Source organism: Gobius niger (assembly GCF_951799975.1).
Source record: "Gobius niger genome assembly, chromosome: 1".
Classification (NCBI taxonomy): domain Eukaryota; kingdom Metazoa; phylum Chordata; class Actinopteri; order Gobiiformes; family Gobiidae; genus Gobius; species Gobius niger.
This window is the reverse complement of record NC_136852.1, coordinates 39,305,653-39,323,658: the sequence shown is the minus strand read 5'-3', so window position 1 is coordinate 39,323,658 and position 18,006 is coordinate 39,305,653. Positions and strand designations below refer to the sequence as shown.

The 18,006-nt window shown below is 44.1% G+C and overlaps 1 protein-coding gene across 1 annotated transcript in view; it reads right to left on the bottom strand.

Annotated features, from left to right (window-relative positions):
* Positions 1–1,153: 1,153 nt before the first annotated feature.
* The window catches only part of LOC306969950 (uncharacterized protein), a gene marked incomplete at its 3' end in the record, with an annotated part of 30,880 nt that continues 14,027 nt past the window's right edge, over positions 1,154–18,006 (bottom strand). Inside the window, exons 4-8 of the mRNA XM_079565745.1 lie at positions 7,379–7,412; positions 5,368–5,469; positions 3,196–3,233; positions 1,243–1,299; positions 1,154–1,178 (exon numbers count right to left, since the gene is read on the bottom strand). Coding sequence (XP_079421871.1) covers positions 1,154–1,178; positions 1,243–1,299; positions 3,196–3,233; positions 5,368–5,469; positions 7,379–7,412 — 256 coding nt within the window. The remainder of the gene's footprint in view (positions 1,179–1,242; positions 1,300–3,195; positions 3,234–5,367; positions 5,470–7,378; positions 7,413–18,006) is intronic.

Genomic DNA, 18,006 nt, shown 5'->3' with positions numbered 1-18,006 from the left:
TAAATGTGCCAAGACCTGGCCCAGTGACTTACTGCTTTGGTTTTGGAATCTACTGAAAGCTCCCTCTGAAGAACTGACTAAACATGAATGTCCTGAATAAATCAGCCTGTCATACAGCGCCCCCTGCTGTCACCGTTCAACACTGACACATTTAGAAACTTCATACAAGGGATTATAGACCAGACATTTTCTCAAAAAATCAGTCTGAGAAAAACTCAACATCGGTTTGAGAAAAACCCACATCGGTCGCCCCCTATTAGATATATTTCTATGATTGAAACCTTTACTATGATAATAAATGTTTTATGTTGTTTAGGCTATTTCAGAGATTAAAAGAAAATACTTCAAATTAACCTCTTACCCCCCACCTTTGTCATGTTTTTGTTGGTCTTTTGTGACTTTTTTGTGGCCCTTTTGTTGCATTTTCATCAAATTTTCCATCGCTTTTTTGTTGTGCTTTTGATGCTTATTTCAAGAACCTTTTAGATTTGGGTAATGCCAAACTGGAGGAAATGTGGTCGGCAAACCCCCTTCGTATCGGTATCGGACCCAAAAGTCCTCATAGACTGTGCATTGTTAGGCTTGAACGGAACTGAGTTGTAACTCTCCAATCACTTTGTCTAAAAGGCTTTTCATGAACCACAATCTGGTGACACACAAAGTTCACTGTACCTTTTCGAGTCCAGGTTTAGATCCAGGTCTCGGGGCCTGTCCAAGTCGTGGTTTAGTCCCTGGTTTAGTCCCTGGTTTGGTCCTTGGTTAAGTCCCTGGTTTGGTTCTTGGTTCAGTCCCTGGTTGAGTCCCAGGTTTGGTTCCTGGTTTAGTCCCTGGTTTGGTTCTTGGTTCAGTCCCTGGTTGAGTCCCAGGTTTGGTTCCTGGTTTAGTCCCTGGTTTGGTTCTTGGTTCAGTCCCTGGTTGAGTCCCAGGTTTGGTTCCTGGTTTAGTCCCTGGTTTGGTTCCTGGTTGAGTCCCTGGTTTGGTTCTTGGTTTAGACCCAGGTTTGGTTCCTGGTTTAGTCCCTGGTTTGGTTCCTGGTTTAGTCCCAGGTTTGGTTCCTGGTTTAGTCCCTGGTTTGGTTCTTGGTTCTGTGGGGGATTTGTTCTCGGAGTCAGGTCTTTCTTTGTGGACGTTGGTGGAGTTATGAAGTCAGGCCTTAGTTCCTGGTCCAGTTCCTGTCTCTGCACGGAGGTGGGACTGTCCTTTGTCGACGTTAGCCGTTGGTTGGCGTGGTCAGTTGAAGACTCGCTGCAGACGGAAGGCTCGGTGGATTCTTCTGTTTCTGAAAGAAGATTCTCCGCGCTGAAGAGAGAAGAAGGAGGAGGAGGAGGAGAAGAACAAGAAGAAAATGAGAAGAAGAGGCAGAAGGAGAACGGTAGAAGAAGGAGAAGAAGGATGAGTGTCAGAAGTTAAAGAGGAAAAAAGGAGAAGAAGAAAGAAAATAATTAGAGGAAGGAGAAGGAGGAGGCGAACGAGGAGAAGGGAAAAAAGTAGAAGAAGAAGAAAGAGGAGAAGGAAAAGAAGTAGGAGAAGAAGAAGAGAGAGAAGGAGGAGGAGAAAAAGGAAAAGAAGTAGGAGAAGATGAAGAGGAGAAGAAGGAGGAGAAGGAAAAGAAGAAGAAAGAGGAGAAGGTGGAGAAGGAAAAGAAGTAGGAGAAGAAGAAAGAAGGAGGAGAAGGAAGAGGAGGAAAAGAAGTAGGAGAAGAAGAAAGAGGAGAAGGAAAAGTAGAAGAAGAAAGAAGGAGAAGGAAAAGAACAAGAAAGAGGAGAAGGTGGAGAAGGAAAAGAAGTAGGAGAAGAAGAAGAAAGAGGAGAAGGAAAAGAAGTAGGAGGAGAAGAAGAGAGAGAAGGAAGAGGAGAAAAAGGAAAAGAAGTAGGAGAAGATGAAGAGGAAGAAAGAGGAGAACGTGGAGAAGGAAAAGAAGTAGGAGAAGACGAAAGAGGAGAAGAAAGAAAAGTAGAAGAAGAAAGGAGGAGAAGGAAGAGGAGGAAAAGAAGTAGGAGAAGAAGAAAGAAGAAAGAGGAGAAGAAGGAGGAGAAGGAAAAGAAGAAGAAAGAGGAGAAGGCGGAGAAGGAAAAGAAGTAGGAGAAGAAGAAGAAAGAGGAGAAGGAAAAGAAGTAGGAGAGGAAGAAGAAGAAAGAAGGAGGAGAAGGAAAAGAAGTAGGAGAAGAAGAAAGAGGAGAAGAAGGAGGAGAAGGTGGAGAAGGAAAAGAAGTAGGAGAAGAAGAAAGAAGGAGGAGAAGGAAGAGGAGGAAAAGAAGTAGGAGGAGAAGAAGAAAGAGGAGAAGGAAAAGTAGAAGAAGAAAGGAGAAGGAAAAGAAGAAGAAAGAGGAGAAGGTGGAGAAGGAAAAGAAGTAGGAGAAGAAGAAGAAGAAAGAGGAGAAGGAAAAGAAGTAGGAGAGGAAGAAGAAGAAAGAAGGAGGAGAAGGAAAAGAAGTAGGAGAAGAAGAAAGAATAAAGAGGAGAAGAAGGTGGAGAAGGAAAAGAAGTAGGAGAAGAAGAAAGAAGGAGGAGAAGGAAGAGGAGGAAAAGAAGTAGGAGGAGAAGAAGAAAGAGGAGAAGGAAAAGTAGAAGAAGAAAGAAGGAGTAGGAAAAGAACCAGAAAGAGGAGAAGGTGGAGAAGGAAAAGAAGTAGGAGAAGAAGAAGAAGAGAGAGAAGGAGGAAGAGAAAAAGGAAAAGAAGTAGGAGAAGATGAAGAGGAAGAAAGAGGAGAACGTGGAGAAGGAAAAGAAGTAGGAGAAGACGAAAGAGGAGAAGAAGGAAAAGTAGAAGAAGAAAGAAGGAGGAGAAGGAAGAGGAGGAAAAGAAGTAGGAGAAGAAGAAAGAGGAGAAGGAAAAGTTGAAGAAGAAAGAAGGAGGAGAAGGAAAAGAAGAAGAAAGAGGAGAAGGTGGAGGAGGAAAAGAAGTAGGAGAAGAAGAAGAAAGAGGAGAAGGAAAGAAGTAGGAGAAGAAGAAAGAGGAGAAGGAGGAATAGGAGAGGAAGAAGGAAGAGAAGGAAGAAAGAGGAGAAGAAGAGTCACAGTTTAGATCAGAACTGCAGGTGTTTATGTGTCAGTGCACATCTGGACAGAGCAGTTCTTTAGGTCTTTGTAACGAGCAGATTGACTGAATGAGTTTGTAATGAGTCGTTACAGCCCTCGTCTCTAAAATGTGCAGTATAATAAAGTGTTGTGGATGACTGTGAGAACATACTGCACCTCAGTCTGTCACGGTCCGTCCTCGGCTCCTCTCGGCTCTGGACACAAAACAAAGACCAGATTTAGTAGAAATATTTCACACTAAATCTCAGTAACTGCAGAACGCTCTCCCCCTAGTGGGAAACTTCAGGAATTACAGCAAACATGGCGAGACTCCATATGGAACTATAGCAACTTGGAGTCTTTGCTGCAGGAAATGACCATATTTGGATCACAGCATCATCTCAGTGACAGCCTTTTCGTGCTACACGTGGATACCAAACCTGTCAGTATTTGTGAATGAAGAGGCGTGGGAAAGAGCAGGGAGCGCCACAGCCACGTTGGAAGGAATTTTCCCAAATTTTTAAAACTTTTCCAAAAATGACAAAACTTTTCCAAACTGTTCCGAACTTTTTCCAAAAATGTTCCTATTTTTTTTTTTTCAAACTTTCTCAAATTTGTTCAAATATTTCAAAACTTTTCAAAACTGTTCCAAACATTTCCAGCTGTTCCCAAACTGTTTCACAGAATGTCAAAACTTTTCCAAAATGTTCATAAAAATGTTAAAACTGTCTCCCACAAAGGAAATGGCCATGTTTGGATTACAAACATCATCTCGGTCACAGCCTTCCGTGCTACACGTGGATACCAAACATTTTCATTCATTTCATTTATTAATTTATTTGAATGGGACAGTGCATATTAATGAACAGACAACTAGTGCTGTAAATATGCCGGATTTAGCTCAAGGCTAATTTCCATCCGCAGTCCCATAAAAAACAAGACAAGAACATACAAAATACAAAACATATAAGCCACAATACACAAGCAGTACATTACAGACAAAACAGGCAAGGACAACAACTACACAATACATAAAGTGCATCTCTTTCATAGGCCACTCCCCTCGTCCCTCCCACTCACACACCTGTACCTGCAAGTATTTAAAAATATGTTCCTGTCTAATGCCTTTTAATGGTCACACCTTTGTTGGCAGAAAAGCCGTTCTTTCAGTTGTCTCTTAAATGAAAATCAAACATTTTTATGTGAAAAGACTGTGGTTTTTGATCAAGTACCTTAATAGCTGCTTTGTACAACTCCTGAATGGTTTTAAGCACAGTGGCACCAGCAAAGGACCAGGCCGTGAAACAATATTCAATATGGGAGAATATCATACAGTGGAGGTATGACTTTGCTGCCTCTGTTGTAATAAAGGGTCGAATTTGTTTATAGTTTTTTTAATTGAATTTGATGGTGTTTGTGACCTTTTTAATGTGCTTTTTGAATGTGAGGTTGGGATCCAAGATTACTCCAAGATATTTAAAGTGGGTCACTGACTCCAGCTCCTCTCCATCCAAAAACACAGACGATCTCTCTTGTTTCAAGGTAGTTTTGCTAAACATCATGTCTTTTTTGAGTTGAGCTTGAGACAACTTTGTTTAAGCCAGTCATGCACTTTGTTTAAGCCCTCGGTGAGTTTGGCAGCGATTAACTGAACATTGGCCCCATAAGTGAAGAGCACAGCGTCATCAGCACACATTAACATATCAAGCTCAGGGCAGACGTCTGGCAAGTCGTTGATGTATAACGAGAATAGTAGAGGCCCGAGTACGGAACCTTGCGGAACGCCAACACCACTGCTGAGACACTGGGACTGTACAAGATGTCTTTTTATGAATGAATAAGCGTGGGAAAGAGCAGGGATGCTAGAGTTACTGAAACGTCATCAAATAAACATCATAAAGAGAGAGTTTGGTCTTTTTTTTTTACTACTCCGACGTTAAAACTAAAAAGTTAAAGTGATAGTCTGTAAATTTGTACATTTGGAAGTAAACTATCAAATTCCTCCTCTTTAACCCGAAAGCCCATCTTAGTTTGCACAATGAGGAAAGCAGGAACAGAATTATCAAAAGTAAACGACCGAGCTCCCTTCTGAGTGGACCTGATGTCCGGTTCACAGGAAAAGCTCATCTCATTGGTCAACAAGGGAGGATGCTAGACTCTGATTAGTTGCTGAGATCCAGGGAAGGAGGTACTTTACAAAAAAGAATATTTATACATTTAAACATTTTACATCAAAATGCAAGACCAGGTTGTCGATTTTGCACATTTTAAACAATTTGTAAAACGTTTAGACTTCCAGACTGTCACTTTAAGGAGAAAACATTGACCACTGCATGTTTGTGTGCGCACCTGTGGAGGGAGCGGCCCGTGTGAAGTGTCCAGCCTCCGCAGCTCCATCGCACCGTCACCTGAGCCGAGATCTGACCCCACACCGAGCTCCTCCGTCCAAAACTGCAACGATAACAACGGCTGGATAAAAAACAACCTCCTTTTGCTCCGAAGCTCGGCGTCTCCGTGGCTGTTGTTCAGCCTCACACGCCGAGAGAGAGAGAGGGGCCCCGTCTCTTAAGCGCCCTCACAGCGGAGTGACAAACGGCGGACTGTCCACAGAGACGAGGAGGAGGAGGAGGAGGAGGAGGAGGAGGAGAGTGGACCAACACAAACACACTGTGGGAAAGCCTGGCTGGAGCTTATGTAACGACTCACTCTACAAACCCCTGACCGGGTTCATACACTCACACACGCTGACAGATACACGTGTTTCTGCCTGCAAAGTCTCTTTTATCGGAGTCACAACATGGTCAAATCGAGCATGGTAAACAAGCAGCAACCTCCCTCTGTCTTGGTACAGCAGCGTGTTCCACATTGTTTTACTGTAGATACTTTTGTTACTGTGTTTTGTGGAGGTTCAGTGGATTTTTTTTTACTGCAGAGAGTCCGTACTAGCCATGAAGGACCCAGCTTTTTTTTTTTAGTAAACAAACAGCTCGCTTGTAGATACAGACGGCATCGCGTCATAGAAGGGGGCGTGGCCTCGCCGAGGGGGAAAACAGAATCTTTTTAGCCGTTTTAAACTTAAATAAACTCATTTATCGCATACAAATAAAGTCATGCCTAAATCGGGTCCATATGGTTATTTTTTCACAGCAGATGTTAAGTAGAAGTAGTCGCCGCTAGTGCTAGCTAGCGTTAGCATTAGCCCGATGCTAACATGTAGAATCATGTTAGCATTCTCCGTTATTGTTGCTGTTGAACCACTTTGCTCCTCCCCATGTCTTTGAATCTTCATTTAGAAGAAAACTATATTCATAATAAGCGGATACGGCATCTCACCGAGCGCAAAGCATGCTGGTCCAGGTTAAAGGTCAGGCCTACCCAGGTCGTATCCCAAACTGTTAACATGACCGAGTGTGACACAGACATTGAATATATTGAGCGTTGAAAATCGATGTTTTAAAAGAATTCTGTAAGAAACGGGGACACAGTGTTACTGGGAAGAGAAAAAGAACTCGCGGTCTTTGCTGAACCACTAAATAAATAAAAAATAGTTGCTGTATATGTTTGTTAAGTGGTGACGTCACAGCTCTACTTCCGGGGTCTTAGATGTGTGAGAAACTACAAAAAAACTCTTTAATACAACAAAAATGCCGCACCTACTGCTAAAAAAAGTATTATTTACTAAAATCGGCACTTCCGGTTTAGCGGAGATAAATGCTAACGGCGGAGCAGCTACGCTAACCCCGGAAGTACCGACTCTCTGCACCAACAGCATCAAAACTTGGATCTAAAGAGAGATTTTTTTCAGTTCCTGCTTTCGACACTTACTGACAGTACCTAAACTAAACTTTCCCCAATACCAGACTGTTACAAAGCTCAAAAAAATCTGTCAGGAATTAAAAGTTAAGGCGGGGGTTAAGAGGTTAAAGAGTGGAATGAAAACCTCCTTTAGAGAAAGTATTTAACAGTTTTACCCATAAAGCACCTTATATTTACATCAACAGTGATCTACAGTCACAAATATGTTTCAAATATACTTTACTAAGAATCTAAGCCAGTGTGCTGTACGTCTGAAAAACCACACTTGGACACTTCCCTGCGCTGCCGTTGCCGTGGTAGCGGCGGCGCGCGAACGAGGCCGAACAAAAGCGGCGCCTCGTTAGCGCCGGGGTCACCCGACTGTAAGCGGTCGCCGCGGAAACCGGCCACAAAACAGAAGAGAATTCCGAGAGAGCGTTTATCTGTCACACGCACTGTCACTCGCTCCCACAAACACAAGGGGGATATTTACACGGCCCTGTCCAACGGAAAACATGCACAATAGGTGTAACGCTAAGTTAAGGAGGCTCCATGAAACGCTCACCTCCAGCTCGTCTCCGGGGTCGTCGTCCCGCGCCCTGAAACACACACACAGGTCACGGGATGAGGCAGTGAATGACTTTGTGCATCATGTTGCAATCGAGCACCACACCCAGCTTTACGGTCATTTCCAACACTTCTCCTTTTATCCGTTAAAGTGATACTCTGTAAGCTTGCAAAGTGAGGAGAGCCTGAGTGAAATTTGAAAGCAAACAATCCAATTCCTCCCCTCTTTAACCAGAAAGCCCTTCTTCAGGCTGTGTCCGAGTGTCCACCCGAGTCCCTAACCCCTCAGTCACTGATACAGGATCATTTGAATGTGGTTGAAAAAACCTCCCAGTGATAATAAACAACTCAAAATTTAATTGCACAGAAAGTTGTAAAGGACTGAAAATGGTCATTTGTTGAATTTGCGGCATTAGGAGGTCATATTTACTGAAATCAAAAGCTATTTCAATCAAAAACATCTTAACAGGTCAAGTTATATTTTACCATAGGAGCCCATGTGTGAGAGCAGCTTCAAAATTCTTAAATCCACTAAACTTGTGAGTTTTTGGAGAGTTTCTGCTTGGATTTGTTTGCAGGATGTTAGAATAGCCTCCCAGAGCTGCTGTTTGGATAAAAACTGCCTCCCACCCTCATGGATGTTTTGCTTTAGGCTCCAAAGGTTCTCAATAGGGTTGAAGTCAGGGGAGGAGGGGGTCCACATCATGAGTTATTTGGTTGTAAAGACTAATGGTTCTGTACATTGTCCCTGTTTCAATAAATAATGATAATAATAGTAGTTTCTCTCCTTTTATGCCCATAGCAGCCAGTGATGCAGAGGTATTCTTTACAGTATGACAGCATAGAAGTAAAAAGTACCATGTGGTAAAACTACTCGAAGAAGTACAATTACTTCTGAGTATATTTTTTTGATTTGTTTCGAAGTAAAGTCAGTTTTAATGATGTTTTTCAGTAAACGGTTGCGACTTTGTAATAATATCGGCGAGCTCCTCGAGGTTAGGGGTACTCGGAGTGTAAATGAACGACCCAAGGGGTACGCGGGACAGAACGGGTCGGGAACCACTGTTTTAGACGATCGTTTTGTTTTTTTCAAGTGAAGATTGTTGAGCGACGTCATCATTTTCCAAAACATTGACATTTAATGCCGGTTTGAACAGGTCAGACGGTGTAAACTCCGTAAACTGGACGACCACACGAGCGCAGCTGCTCAGACACTCGGGCCTCACATGGAGCGCCCTCTGTCCACTCTGAGTGTCCCCTCTGTCCTCTGCCTTGGTCAAAGGTGGCGGTACAATGGAGACGGCTGAACCACTGGCCACAGAGAGACAGAGATGTGTCTCTCACTTACGAAGGCCGAGAGGGACCATAATAATGTCTTTGAAAACAGAGGACACTCTCTCAGTCCCTCAGCGCACGGCACAGTACTCAGATTACATTTTTCAAAGTAACCAGTAAAATTACTCGTTATTTTTGCATTTGCAGGTAATCCAGTAGTTTCTTTGTTAACCTCTGAAGCGAGAGGATCTTTTTCCTCACGTCATCACATTTTTTTTCCATCATTTTTTTGTTGGGTTTCAACTCATTTTTGTCATTTTTTGTCACATTTTTGTCATTTTTTTGTCACATTTTTGTAATTTTTTTGTCACATTTTTGTCATTTTTTGTCGAATTTTTATCACATTTTTGTCACATTTTTGTCATTTTTTGTCACATTTTTGTCATTTTTTGTCACATTTTTGTCATTTTTTTGGTCATTTTTTGTCACATTTTGTAAATTTTTCATCAAATTTTTATCACATTTTTGTAATGTTTTTTGTAACATTTTGTCACATTTTTGTCATTTTTTTGGTCACATTTTTGTCATTTTTTCGTCCATTTTTTGTCACTTTTTGCCAATGTTTTCTCACTTTTTTGTCCCATGTCCATCATTGTTTTCGCCTCAGCTTTTTTCCAGAAGCTTTTGGACTGGGGTAAAGCCAAACTGGAGAAAATGTGCTCGGTTCAGGTGGGAGTTAAGGGGTTAAATCAGTAGCGTGGCTAGTTTGGTCCTGATCTCCCTCGACTCATTCTTCTTCTGCTCCGACTCACACTCACCGACTTTACATCAAGTCAGGAACATGGCAGAATCTTCATCGTTAAAGTACTCACATTATTTTGAACTTACTGGCTAAAAGGACAATACAGACGAAGCTGGTATCTGAGCTAAAGAGGAAAACCACGATGAAGCTCACCCCAAACAACAACAACAACACTGAGCTTTGGCAGCATCGCTCTTTCCAACGTCATCAACAAACTTGTAGCTTTGTGTGGTTAAGGAAACCTGCACTAAATCAGGTGTGTGTTGTGTGTTTATTAATAGCAATTCAGAGCACTTTGTAAAGTGTAAGTAAGAGCGCCTTTAAATGGTAAATGGTTCCACCTACTGTAGATGAGGCACTCAAAGCGCTTTATATCAAAGAACCAGCCACCCACTCTCTCTCTCATACACCAATGTATGCAGGCGAGGAGGGTGACACAACGACAGCGTGCACCCGCAGGAGCTGGGATTCAAACCCCTGACCTTCCCATCACGAGACGATTCGCGTTACCACCCACCTTCATGTTCCCATAGGCCCTGGGGCGTAAACAGAATTGTAGGCCCCATCCCTCCCTCAGCTAACCTAACGCTAACCCTAACCCTAACCCTGCTACTCCTCCATGTATCCTCTGGGCCAGGTAGGGCGGGGCTACTCCTCCATGTTTCCCTGGGCCAGGTAGGGCGGGGCTACTCCTCCATGTTTCCCTCTGGGCCAGGTAGGGCGGGGCTACTCCTCCATGTTTCCCTCTGGGCCAGGTAGGGCGGGGCTACTCCTCCATGTATCCTCTGGGCCAGGTAGGGCGGGGCTACTCCTCCATGTATCCTCTGGGCCAGGTAGGGCGGGGCTACTCCTCCATGTATCCTCTGGGCCAGGTAGGGCGGGGCTACTCCTCCATGCATCCTCTGGGCCAGGTAGGGCGGGGCTACTCCTCAATGTATCCTCTGGGCCAGGTAGGGCAGGGCTACTCCTCCATGTATCCTCTGCGCCAGGTAGGGCAGGGCTACTCCTCCATGTATCCTCTGGGCCAGGTAGGGCGGGGCTACTCCTCCATGTTTCCCTGGGCCAGGTAGGGCGGGGCTACTCCTCCATGTATCCTCTGGGCCAGGTAGGGCGGGGCTACTCCTCCAAGTATCCTCTGGGCCAGGTAGGGCGGGGCTACTCCTCCATGTATCCTCCGGGCCAGGTAGGGCGGGGCTACTCCTCCATGTATCCTCTGGGCCAGGTAGGGCGGGGCTACTCCTCCATGTATCCTCTGGGCCAGGTAGGGCGGGGCTACTCCTCCATGTTTCCCTGGGCCAGGTAGGGCGGGGCTACTCCTCCATGTATCCTCTGCGCCAGGTAGGGCAGGGCTACTCCTCCATGTATCCTCTGGGCCAGGTAGGGCGGGGCTACTCCTCCATGTATCCTCTGGGCCAGGTAGGGCGGGGCTACTCCTCCATGTATCCTCTGGGCCAGGTATTGCGGGGCTACTCCTCAATGTATCCTCTGGGCCAGGTAGGGCAGGGCTACTCCTCCATGTATCCTCTGCGCCAGGTAGGGCAGGGCTACTCCTCAATGTATCCTCTGGGCCAGGTAGGGCAGGGCTACTCCTCCATGTATCCTCTGCGCCAGGTAGGGCAGGGCTACTCCTCCATGTATCCTCTGGGCCAGGTAGGGCGGGGCTACTCCTCCATGTTTCCCTGGGCCAGGTAGGGCGGGGCTACTCCTCCATGTATCCTCTGGGCCAGGTAGGGCGGGGCTACTCCTCCATGTATCCTCTGGGCCAGGTAGGGCGGGGCTACTCCTCCATGTATCCTCCGGGCCAGGTAGGGCGGGGCTACTCCTCCATGTATCCTCTGGGCCAGGTAGGGCGGGGCTACTCCTCCATGTTTCCCTCTGGGCCAGGTAGGGCGGGGCTACTCCTCCATGTATCCTCTGGGCCAGGTAGGGCGGGGCTACTCCTCCATGTTTCCCTGGGCCAGGTAGGGCGGGGCTACTCCTCCATGTATCCTCTGGGCCAGGTAGGGCGGGGCTACTCCTCCATGTTTCCCTCTGGGCCAGGTAGGGCGGGGCTACTCCTCCATGTATCCTCTGGGCCAGGTAGGGCGGGGCTACTCCTCCATGTATCCCTCTGGGCCAGGTAGGGCGGGGCTACTCCTCCATGTATCCTCTGGGCCAGGTAGGGTGGGGCTACTCCAGGTACACACATAGGAGCAGCTCAATCATCACATACAGTTACTCATGCCGCAAAGTGAATAAGCCCATTAATTGTGCTTATTAACCTCTAAACCCCGCCTTAACCAAGCACATTTTCTCCAGTTCAGCTTTACCCAAATCTAAAAGCTTCTCGACTGGAGTTTACAGCCTATAGGCCAGTGTGACGCCTCATTTGAAAGCTCAGACCTACAAAACTGATCTAAGGTTGTTCCTCGCGTTGTCGCCGCGATGTCATCACTTTTCTGTTTCCTGCTTTTTAGTTACATTTTTGTCACTTTTTTGGTCACAGCAGGGGTTAAGAGGTGAAAAACATTTGCTGGCACCTGGTTTTAGGGGCGGCTCAGTTTGTGAAATGGAGCATTCCACATCAGAAAGAAATGATGGACAAATGAAGAGCATGAGACTTTACTTTCATAATAAAGTAACGCTTTATCATACTGAGAGAAAGGTACACATTCAGTACTATCAATAAAAAGAATCAAAAACATAAATGAATTTCACATTAGTGAAGGGTCTGAGCGTCTTCGGTTCAAATCCAGATGAGTTGGTTTCATGGAGATTATCGGTTACATGAGATTTGTCCAGAGCTCCAGTGTAATCTGCTGCTAATCTGGTGTTTCTGCACTGACTTCATCCGACCGAGATCCACACAAGGTTTTTACAAACTCAGCCTCAAACAAGACACACATGGAACATATAATAGATTTGTTTAAGATCTGATTCTCCTCATTTAGCTGCATTTTGGCCTCGCTTTGGAGCTGATTTAGTGCGGTTTTTGTCTCGTTTTGACACAGTTTGCTAATGAGCTAGTGATGATCCGATATATCGGAGCCGATCCTGGAAAAAACCTAGTATCTGGAATGGATTCTAAATCTAAATACGGGATACTGAACTGATTCCTGTTTCAGCTCTCAACATTTGAACTTTCAGCAACTGAATCTGACTGAATATGGACATGCTGCACCTCATTTTGAAGCATTTTGATAGTTGTATCCTCCGAAAACGCGCTTTCGATCGCCGCTTAAAATACTGCAGTTCGCAGTAGCAAATATTTAATGCATTATACAACTAAAACTAAAAAGGAGAAGACAGCGTACGTTAGCGAGTTTGCTTTTTTAACACACAGCTCAACAACGACCTCAAAATGGCGTCATTACAGCGTTACTACGTTAACACATTGAGTGCCAAAAACGGAAAAAGTCGTTTTTGCATCGTTTTGATGAACAGAAGTGAAATAAATGACGATCAAAAACTTGGTAAAGGTCAATATCTGGACATTTTATATATAATATGGTTTCTTTTCTTTTCTTTTTTTTTGTCTGAGGGGATGTGGTGTTGTGTAGCAAACAGCTGTAAACTCGACACCTCTCGCTCTCTGGAGGCGTTTGACAAAGCACAGCGGCTTCTCATGGAAGGATCGAAACAGTTGAGATTTTAATATTTATAATATTAATATCTATAATATAATATAAATATAATATAATATTTTAACTGTTAGACTGATCCAGGGACAGTCTCTCCTTCTTGCAGCAGATATTACACCTACCTGAATACGGAGACTCAGGGACAGATCTTGTGGCGGCGCACGGGGCGGCGCAGGCTCTTGGCGAATTATTTCCCGAGTGGCGGAGCTGTATGTGCCATTGGCCTCCGCCACCTGTGAGGGGGCGTCACAAGAGGAGGCGACTGCACTGATGGAAACACGGCTGACATTCACTTCCTCGTTTACATTGCGCTGTCTTGCGTTCTTTCTTAAGCCTTAGGCTCTCACAGGTCTAACTAAAAACTTTATTTACCCATCGTGAGCTAAACAATGTTCACGTCTCCAGAGAAAAAGAGCTACAGCGTCCGCTGTGGCGCGGATCGGCCCGCGCTTGGCGTGAACGCGAAGCAAAACAAAAGCACATGTTCACCCCCCACTCCCACACAACCGCTCTCCTGGACCCGGAGTCGATCTGGTTGGAGGAAAATGTGTGTCTCCACCCACTTAAATGCGCTAAGCCTGGAGTGGCAAGATCACAAAGTGCTCCTACTGAGCGCAAAATGTCACGCGATCGTCTGCTGAGGGGACAGTGCATTCAACAGACTTTACAGTACAGGGGTCAAAATTGTCATACAAATACGATAGTTCGTATCGTACGTCTGGCAACCCTGACTCGCGCATCATCAGCGTTTATGTTTGCTGCTTAACCGCTCAAACAGCTAAGGGGCTACATCACAAATACCTGGATTGGTATAACTCCCCCTCCTGGAACCATCACCTTAACGTGGTGGAGGAGTTTGAGCACCCGAAGGATCCTGGGAGCTCTGTTGTCGGGGGCTTCGTGCCCCTGGTCGGGTCTCCCAGGGCAAACAGGTCCGAGGTGACGGGTCAGACAAAGAGCGGTTCAGAAGCCCCTCATGAGAGACCAACAGGCCCGGGTTGAATCGTGGGGCCGTCCTTCTGTGGCCCCACCACCTGCAGGAGGAGCCACAAGGGGCTGGTGCCATGTGATTTGGGCAGCTCCAACACCCCCACGACCCGGCAACGGACAAGTGGAAGAAAGTGGATGGATGATGGATGATGGATGGATGGATGGAACTCAAACCTCCAGTATCAGTATTGGAAGCAAATAAGCCTGATCAATGCATCCATGGAACAAACTGAGAGAAATACTGAGGGAAACTGTGGGAAATACTGCAATACCTGTAAGTTTTTCGATGTGGAGCTGCCCTAGTGCAGACCTCACTGCCCTCCACCGCTGCTCCTCCAGTCGTTTGTGTATTTTACACTGTGCTGCACTTGGATGTATCAATGACATGACAGAACTAAAGCCTTTCTGAACATTCTGACGCCCCACTCTGGAATCTGCAGTGGACATGGTCCAGTTTCTGTCCGGTTTCGGTCCCTGAAGTCCGCGCTCTGTCCGGACTCTTGTGTTTCTCTCACGCTGCGCACCAGCGTTACGTAAGCCGGTCACATACTTTCACCACAGCCTCACACGGTTCAGCGTCCTCCAGCAACACACACACACTCTGGAAAGATCACATTTTCTGCACAACTTTACAAGAATGCCTCACAGAGACACGGGGACATGTCTCTGAGGGGTTCACAAAGTGGAGTTCAGGACCCTCCGGGGGTCACGAGGCCCCGGGCATGTGTCCCAAGATGATTTCATGATTTAATCACGAGAAAAATGCCACTTTTTTTGGTATATTTTTAGTGTAGTTGTGAAATCCAGTCCAATATCTTCAACATTTTTTCATATGAAAGAGTTTTTCAGTCCGAACAGTTTACCTTTGATCCATTCTCACTTTAACCTCTTAACCCCCGCCTTAACCGAGCACATTTTCTCCAGTTCGACTTTAACCACATCTAAAAGCTTCTAGAGAAAAGTGACAAAATAGAGACAAAAATGAGAGGTCAATGAGGATGAAAACGCAGCTAAAAAGTGACAAAGTAACAAAAAGAGGGACAAAAGGGATTAAAAAGGAACCAAAAAACGCAATACGTCAACATCTATGAATGGCTACGATTCTAAGAAAAAAAATGACACAATATGGACTTCCTCAAGGATCCATATTAGGGCCTCTATTGTTTTCCGGTGCACATAAATGATCTTGCCAATGTTGCAAAATCTACTGTTCCTCTTTTATTTGCAGTCGACAACAGTGTAATCATTTCCCACAAAGACATGTAGATTTATCTGCATGGTTTCAAGCCAATAAGTTATCTCTCAATATTAAAAAAATGTGGTTTTATGGTATTTGCAGGATATAAGAAGCACAAGTCTGATGGAATCAAAATGTGCATTCAAAGTGAGGAAATTCCTTCATCTTTTGGATGACTGTATAGTTCTGTTTTGGTCATTTTTGTTTCCTTTTGACTATATTTCTGTCTGAGTGTCTTGGAGGGGTTTGGAGGGACCATGGAGTGAGTTTGTTTTGTCCTGTCTGTATATTGTAGTGGGGGATTATTTATTTTTATGTAAGATTATGCATTTAATCTTTACATGATTTGAACTTGCCAGACATTTTTTTTATTTTTATTGGCTTTAACCTCCCCAGCCAGGGCCGGACTGGCAGAAAAAATCGGCCCGGGACTTTTGGGTCAAGACCGGCCCTCTAAAAAAAACTGTCATATTCAATGCAATAGTCGAGGTGATGAGCAAAACAATAAGCCCTTGGCTTGAACTAAAACAGTATAAACTACGAATCGAGGACAATAGCTGCATGTTGTTTCTGCCGAATTCAAGCTAACACCTCAGAGACTCAACACTTAAATCTTGTCATTTATACCTTGAAGGAACTTTTGTAAAATTACTTAACAATCTTAAAATGTGCGTTCCGTTAATGAAGTTTCTCTCGCGACTGCAACACAAATAAACTTCTCAAAACCAACCACATGATCGCACTGTAGATGAAGATGAAACGGTAAAACTCACCACAGAGTTACAGAGCTGTGGAGTGAGAACAGAAATCCCAAAAAGGCCAAACATTGTAAATCCTTTCAATGGAAACTAGAAGATTTCCAAACTGCACTGACGACGAGGGGCAAGACGGAGTCACCTGACAACTCCCAGCATGCACTTCTTTGCTAACATTTGTCTAAAATGTATAAAAAATAGAGGTCTGAGGTTCTGTGGGTCCTGGAGGGAGTTACAATAAACTATTTCCTCTTATATTCACAATGTGAGGGGCATGAGTGTTATGTCCCAGAGGCCCATCGCTCATTATACAAGATTATCTGTGAACCATAACTCAAAAAAGCATCCCACAAAGCGATATAAAACGCGTCACATCCCTCTAGTGGAGAAATTATGGAGTAATGATAGAGATTCTGATGGCTCTTCCAGCTAATTGTGGGCCGGTGACAGGAAATCACGGGCCTAATCTCGATCTGACTGGCCCAATCGGCCCAAAAGTACGTCGGCCCACCGGGAAAACTCCCGAATGTCCCGATGGCCAGTCCAGCCCTGTCCCCAGCCCCCTCCTGAACCATTGTTTACAGTTCGGCTTTACCCAAATCTAAAAGCTTCTCAACTTTTTTGTCAACTAATTTAACCCCTTCTTTCTAGAAGCTTTTAAGATTCGGCTAAAGCCAAACTGGAGAAAAGGTGCTCGGTTCAGGTGGAGGTTAAAGAGGCTGGATACAAGTTGGTCATTTTTTTTCCTCACTACTGCCACCTCAGGTCTAACATGTAACTGCAATCTCTATATTAACCCCTTAACTCCCACCTGAACCGAGCACATTGTCTCCAGTTTGGCTTTACCCCAGTCCAAAAGCTTCTGGGAAAAAAGCTGTGAAAATAGCAACAAAACTGAGACGAAAACAATGATGGAAATGTGACAAAAAAGTGAGAAAACATTGACAAAAAAGTGACAAAAAACTGATGAAAAAGTGGCAAAAATGTCACAAGAAATTGACAAAAAATTGAAGAAAAAATTACAAAAAAATTACAAAAATGTGACAAAAATGTGATAAAAATTTGACAAAAATGTGACTAAAAAATGACAAAAATGTGACATAAAAATGACAAAAAAATAACAAAAATTTGACAAAATGTGGCAAAGAATGACACAAATTTGATAACAAATGGATGATAAAATGACAAAAATGTGACAAAAAAAATTACAAAAATGTGACAAGAATGTGATAAAAATTTGACCAAAAAAATGACAAAAATGTGACATAAAAATGACAAAAAAATGACAAACATGTGACAAAAATGTGACAAAATGTGGCAAAGAATGACACAAATTTGATAAAAATTTGACAAAAAAATGACAAAAATGTGACATAAAAATGACAAAAAAGGACCAAAAAATGACGAAAATGTGACATAAAAATGACAAAAATGTGACAAAATGTGGCAAAGAATGACACAAATTTGATAAAACATGGACAAAAAAATGACAAAAATGTGACATAAAAATGACAAAAAAATGACAAAAATGTGACAAAATGTGGCAAAGAATGACACAAATTTGATAAAAAATGGATGATAAAATGACAAAAATGTGACAAAAAAATTACAAAAATGTGACAAGAATGAGTTGAACACCCAACAAAAAAATCTGATGACGTGAGGAAAAAGATCCTCTCGGTTCAGGCGGGAGTTAAGAGGTTAAGCTTGTGCATGACGGCACTTCAGACCCGTAAGTAGCACCTTTTTTGAGTGACAGTGCAGGATTTTAGAGGCAGGTCTGAGCTCATTCTACACATTAGCGGGAGGAAAACACTTCGTTTTAACGTTTTTAAACTCCGCATAGTCCCTTTAAGAGGTTAAAACCAAACGCCGATTATTTCTTACGACAGATGTGAGCCGTCAAACTAAAGCTGGTTCCGGAGCAGGAAACGCCGCGGGCCTGAA